This window comes from Lipotes vexillifer, unplaced genomic scaffold (assembly GCF_000442215.2).
Source record: "Lipotes vexillifer unplaced genomic scaffold, Lipotes_vexillifer_v1.1 scaffold647, whole genome shotgun sequence".
Taxonomy (NCBI): Eukaryota; Metazoa; Chordata; class Mammalia; order Artiodactyla; family Lipotidae; genus Lipotes; species Lipotes vexillifer.
In genome coordinates, this window is record NW_006793865.1 from 829,167 (window position 1) to 833,660 (window position 4,494).

The following is a 4,494-nucleotide window of genomic DNA, read 5'->3' on the forward strand; positions in this document are numbered from 1 at the left end:
CCAAATCCAGAAGTGCAGACTTCCAAGGTGAGAAGCCAAGGGAATAACACTGATTGGGGCTCACAACAGAACGCTTGGCTGTGCAGAATGACGAGGTCCAAAAGGGACAGGAGAGATGGTTTCCCACGCCGCAGCACACCCCTCCCTTCTCAATACCAGGCCCATTAGATGTGAATGAAAATATGAAGCCAGATAGATTTAATTCCATGGTGCCTTTGAAAATTAAATTCTCATAGTTATCAGTTAGTAACTTTAATCATCAAAAGGAATAGCCCAAGTAGAAAAGTTAAACGTTAGCAGATGATGACTTATGGAAAATCTTGCACAGAAATATTAATTACCTCCTCTCTTCCTTTTCCATAGAGTTCCTCTAGTTTTCTACCTAAGTGTCACCGAAGGGAAAGACGGTGGCTTGTAAGTGCAGAGGTAGAGATGTGAGAACTGGTTCTAGGGTTAATTCAGGGAGAGATGTATCATGTGGGCCTTAGTTTTATCATCTTCCAAATGGAGGTGGTGATTTTTTATAACTGCTGTGTGCATTTCTACAGTTGAAAAAAATAGAATAAACTACTGATTCATGCTACAATAAGGATGAAACTTGAAAACATTATGCTAAGTGAAAGAAGCCAGAGACAAAGGGCCCCGTATGTATAGTATGATTCCGTTTATGTGAAATATCCAGAATAGGCAAATTCATAAAGACAGACGCGGATTAGTGGTTGCCAGGGAGAGCGGGAGGGGAAGTTGAGGCCTGTCACTGTTTAATGCGTATGGGTTTCCTTCTGGGGTGATGAAAAATTTCTGGAACTAGATGATGATGGTTGTCCAACATTATGAAGGTACTTAATGTCACTGAACTGTATACTTTAAAATGGTTAAAATGGTAAATTTTATGATGTGTATATTTTACAATTAAAAAAGAGAGGGAATAGAAAATAACAGTCTGGCCATCTATTCTATACATAATAAATGTCTTATTAACAAAAGACACAAATGGATCAAGGTGATCACAATGGTGGCGAAACCACTAATCTAAATTTTTTTATCTTCTTTTGGTGAGTACTGTCTTGGACAAAACTATCACGAAGAGTTCCCTCCCCTTTCTCTCAGGTGGCTACAAAGTTCATCTTGTGCAGACACCTGCAGAGCCAGACTGGGAGGAGGACAGGAGCCAGGGAAGCTGCAGAGTGGTACAAAGGATAATGCGAAAGCACCATGCCTATAGCCAAAAGCCTCAGGACCGGCTTAGGAGTGTGGCCTCTGCCACTGTAGCTCAGAGAGCACGGACTCCAAATGTGCCATCACAGGAAAAGGTTAACTGACTCATCCAACAAATATTTATGGACTATCTACTACAAACTGAGCCGCTGGCTAGATGATATAATTATAGCCGCTGGCTAGATGATATAATTATAGCCGTGAACTACAAGGTCACAGTCCCTTCTAGCAAGGAAATTACAATCTAGAGTGCAAGAGAGATAAGAACTAAAAGTTACATATGGCCGAGTAGGCAACTGATGCAACAAAATATTAGCCAACACCCAAAGCCCACCTACTACTGGGCATCCTAACGAGTCAGAGCTCACGGGGATATGGCCCTGTCCTCACACCTGAGACAGGCCAAGGAGGAAGTCAAACTGAGGCTGTGAGGTGGAGCTGAACCTGGGGTGACGGGCACGGAGGACAAGCCCAGCTCCTAGAGGACCAGACTCCGACCTGCGTGAGAACGCGTCATTCTTCTCTTTGTGTACCAACTAGCCTGGTCTCTACACAAAGCTCAGCCCCTTAAGCTCTCTTGTGGCTCCCAAAACAACAGGGTCGGTGTCAACACTATGGGATCCACTGGGTGCTGGGAAGAGGGTTAACTGGCAAAGTATGCTAAAATGTGACAATTTTCTCCTGACAATTTGCCAGTCATGCCTGATACTTATCCTTCAATCTAGAGTCAATCTAGTTTAGTTTCCAGAGAATGGTTCTCTCTGGTTGAACCTACATGGGATACTTTAAAAAATATTGATTCCTGGGCCTCTCCCTAGACCAAATGACTCAGAACATCTGGGGTGGGCATGGCATCAACATGTTTGAAAAGCACCCCAGGAGAGTCTAATGCAGGAGCTGCCAGGATTGAGAACCACTCATCTAGGACAAGAAAGGAAGGGAGCTGGCTTTATCAGGTGTCTACTGTGGGCTGGGCACTGTGCAGCTCTTTACATACGGTGTCTATGGCTGTAGATGCCCCTTCCTCAATGTCTTGGAAGTGTTCTGGCCACGAGCATTATGGCCCCTAGGAGAGGCACTCAACCTTGGGAGGGACAGGAGATCAGGAATAGCTACCCCAGTCTCCTTACCCCTCAGGTGGGATAACTGAGGCATACTTTAAGCCTGGGGTAAGCAAACTAGTTAATATGTCAGGCTTTGTGGGCCATACAGTCCTTGTCTTACAACTCAAATCTGCCTTTGTGGTACAGAAGCAGCCAGGGACAATGCTGAATGAATGGGTGTGGCTGCATTCTAATAAAACTTGATTTACAAAGACAGTGGGCCACACCCTGCTCTAAATCTAAACAGGTTCCCAGAGGTCCTTAATGGGAATGAGTCTCAGTTGCCCAGAGCAGTATCGTGTCAATAACAAGCTATAGAGGCTTCATTCCCTTACCGTGCACTTCCTGGGATCACGGGCTATAAAAACTACTTACACTCAAATCCTCACCTCACAGCCTGCTCCTGGGGGCACCCAACCAAAGTCGGTATCTTGTTTCATTCTTATAACTGCGCTAGCGGTTGAATACTCTCATCTCCACTGTACAATTGAAGAAATTGAAACTCAAGGACTTCACAACTCCTAAGTGATAGAGTCCAGATTAGAAGTCTAATGATCTCTCTACAGTACGACCAGAGTAAGGATGGATACAAACAAACAAACAAACAAACAAACAAGCAAACACACACACACACACACACACACACACACACACACACACACACATACTTAAATATATAGCTTTAATTTTAGAGGACAAAAGTACCACATATGGCAAATCATAAAGCAAAATTCATACAACATTACAGATCTATGTGAAGGAAGGGGTTTTATAAGAAATAATACTACAAATAATAAGATTTGAGGGTTATGAAAAAATTACTTCCTCTTTTACGCTGTTTCTAATCTGGGGCAGAACTTTCTTCCCACCTATCAGTTAACTGGCTGCAAGCCTGGTGCTATGTCTTCTCTGGCAAAATCTCCGTCACACCTGGGAGCAAATGTAGCCATTCAAGGTAAAGCCCAAATATGTAATTTGGAGCTTGAAGAGAAAGGAACTGGATTAAAATATCCTCTTATACATCTTAACATGCGGGGTGCAGTAGGGGCAGTAATTTCACAAAGTCTCCACAGATGCACTGGCAAAGTTCCCCCAGGGACCCCGGGGATCCCAGAGAACGGGTTGAGAACCCAGAGGTGGCCGTCAGAGGCCAATCTCTTTAGCTTACGCGGTCTTGCCCTCGCTGTCATGTTTGGTGGCGCTGGCCCCCTTCTTGCCCAGCAGCGAGGCCACCTTCTCTGCATCTCCGTTCTCCACGGCCTGCAGCAGCCGGTCATCATTCTTGTTCCACTCGTTGGTCTGTGGAGCAAAAGGGAGACGCAGAGCCAGTGAGCAATATAGCGGCCACGGCCATGCAGCCGGCGGGACCTTGGTCCTCCCCACTCCCCAAGCCTCCCATCACTCAGATCAGAACCTGCCCCCAAATGCACGACTTTAAAAATACCTGTCCCTTCACCGTGGAGACACCCAAAAAGACCGGTTTCCCAAAAGGAAACATCCACAATTCGATGAAAGAGCGGCCAGTCACCAAACTCTGAAAGAAAAGCCACTTCTTTCAACTGAAATGGGGAAGATGAAGCAACTTAAAAAGACCAAGAGGCCAGTTTACACATTAGCTTATTTCCAGCTAAACTTGACAGCTGGCGCCGCAGAACACTGACCTTGGACCTGGTCAGCAGCTCACTGGGCTCCTGATGTTACAGGACCAACCAGCCACCAGCCCAAGGTTACCTGAGGATTTACACATGCGATCCTCCATCTTCTTTTGTTGTTGCTGCTTCTGGCCTGTTTACTGGACTTGGAATTTTGAGTTCTATGCTGCTTTTACGTAGTTGTCTAGGCCTCCGACTCAACAGAGTATCACCAGAAGCAAAACTTCCTCCTAAGCAAACTATTCCACATCAAATAGCTCTGAGCAAAGTGTCCGCCACCATGGACCCTCAGCCCCAGGAGAATAATTCTGCAAACCGCAGTAACAGTAAAGCTTTCAGCTGCACAAAAACTAGTTTCTACTCTTGGAAGGGAAAGAAGATAATATAAGAGCACAAAGAGCCTTGAGTACCAAGAATAGTCCAACGTGAAAAGGCAGCAGTGAGCCATTGAAGATTTTAGAGCAGAGGAGAGAATAAACTCGGTGATGGGAAGAGTCAATGGGAGGTATGTGAAGCACGAG

At 45.2% G+C, this 4,494-nt stretch overlaps 1 protein-coding gene across 1 annotated transcript in view; it reads right to left on the reverse strand.

The window, feature by feature from the left end:
* The window catches only part of RAI14 (retinoic acid induced 14), a 150,336-nt gene that overhangs the window by 50,911 nt on the left and 94,931 nt on the right, over positions 1-4,494 (reverse strand). The window contains exon 3 of the mRNA XM_007466834.1: positions 3,490-3,620. Coding sequence (XP_007466896.1) covers positions 3,490-3,620 — 131 coding nt within the window. The remainder of the gene's footprint in view (positions 1-3,489; positions 3,621-4,494) is intronic.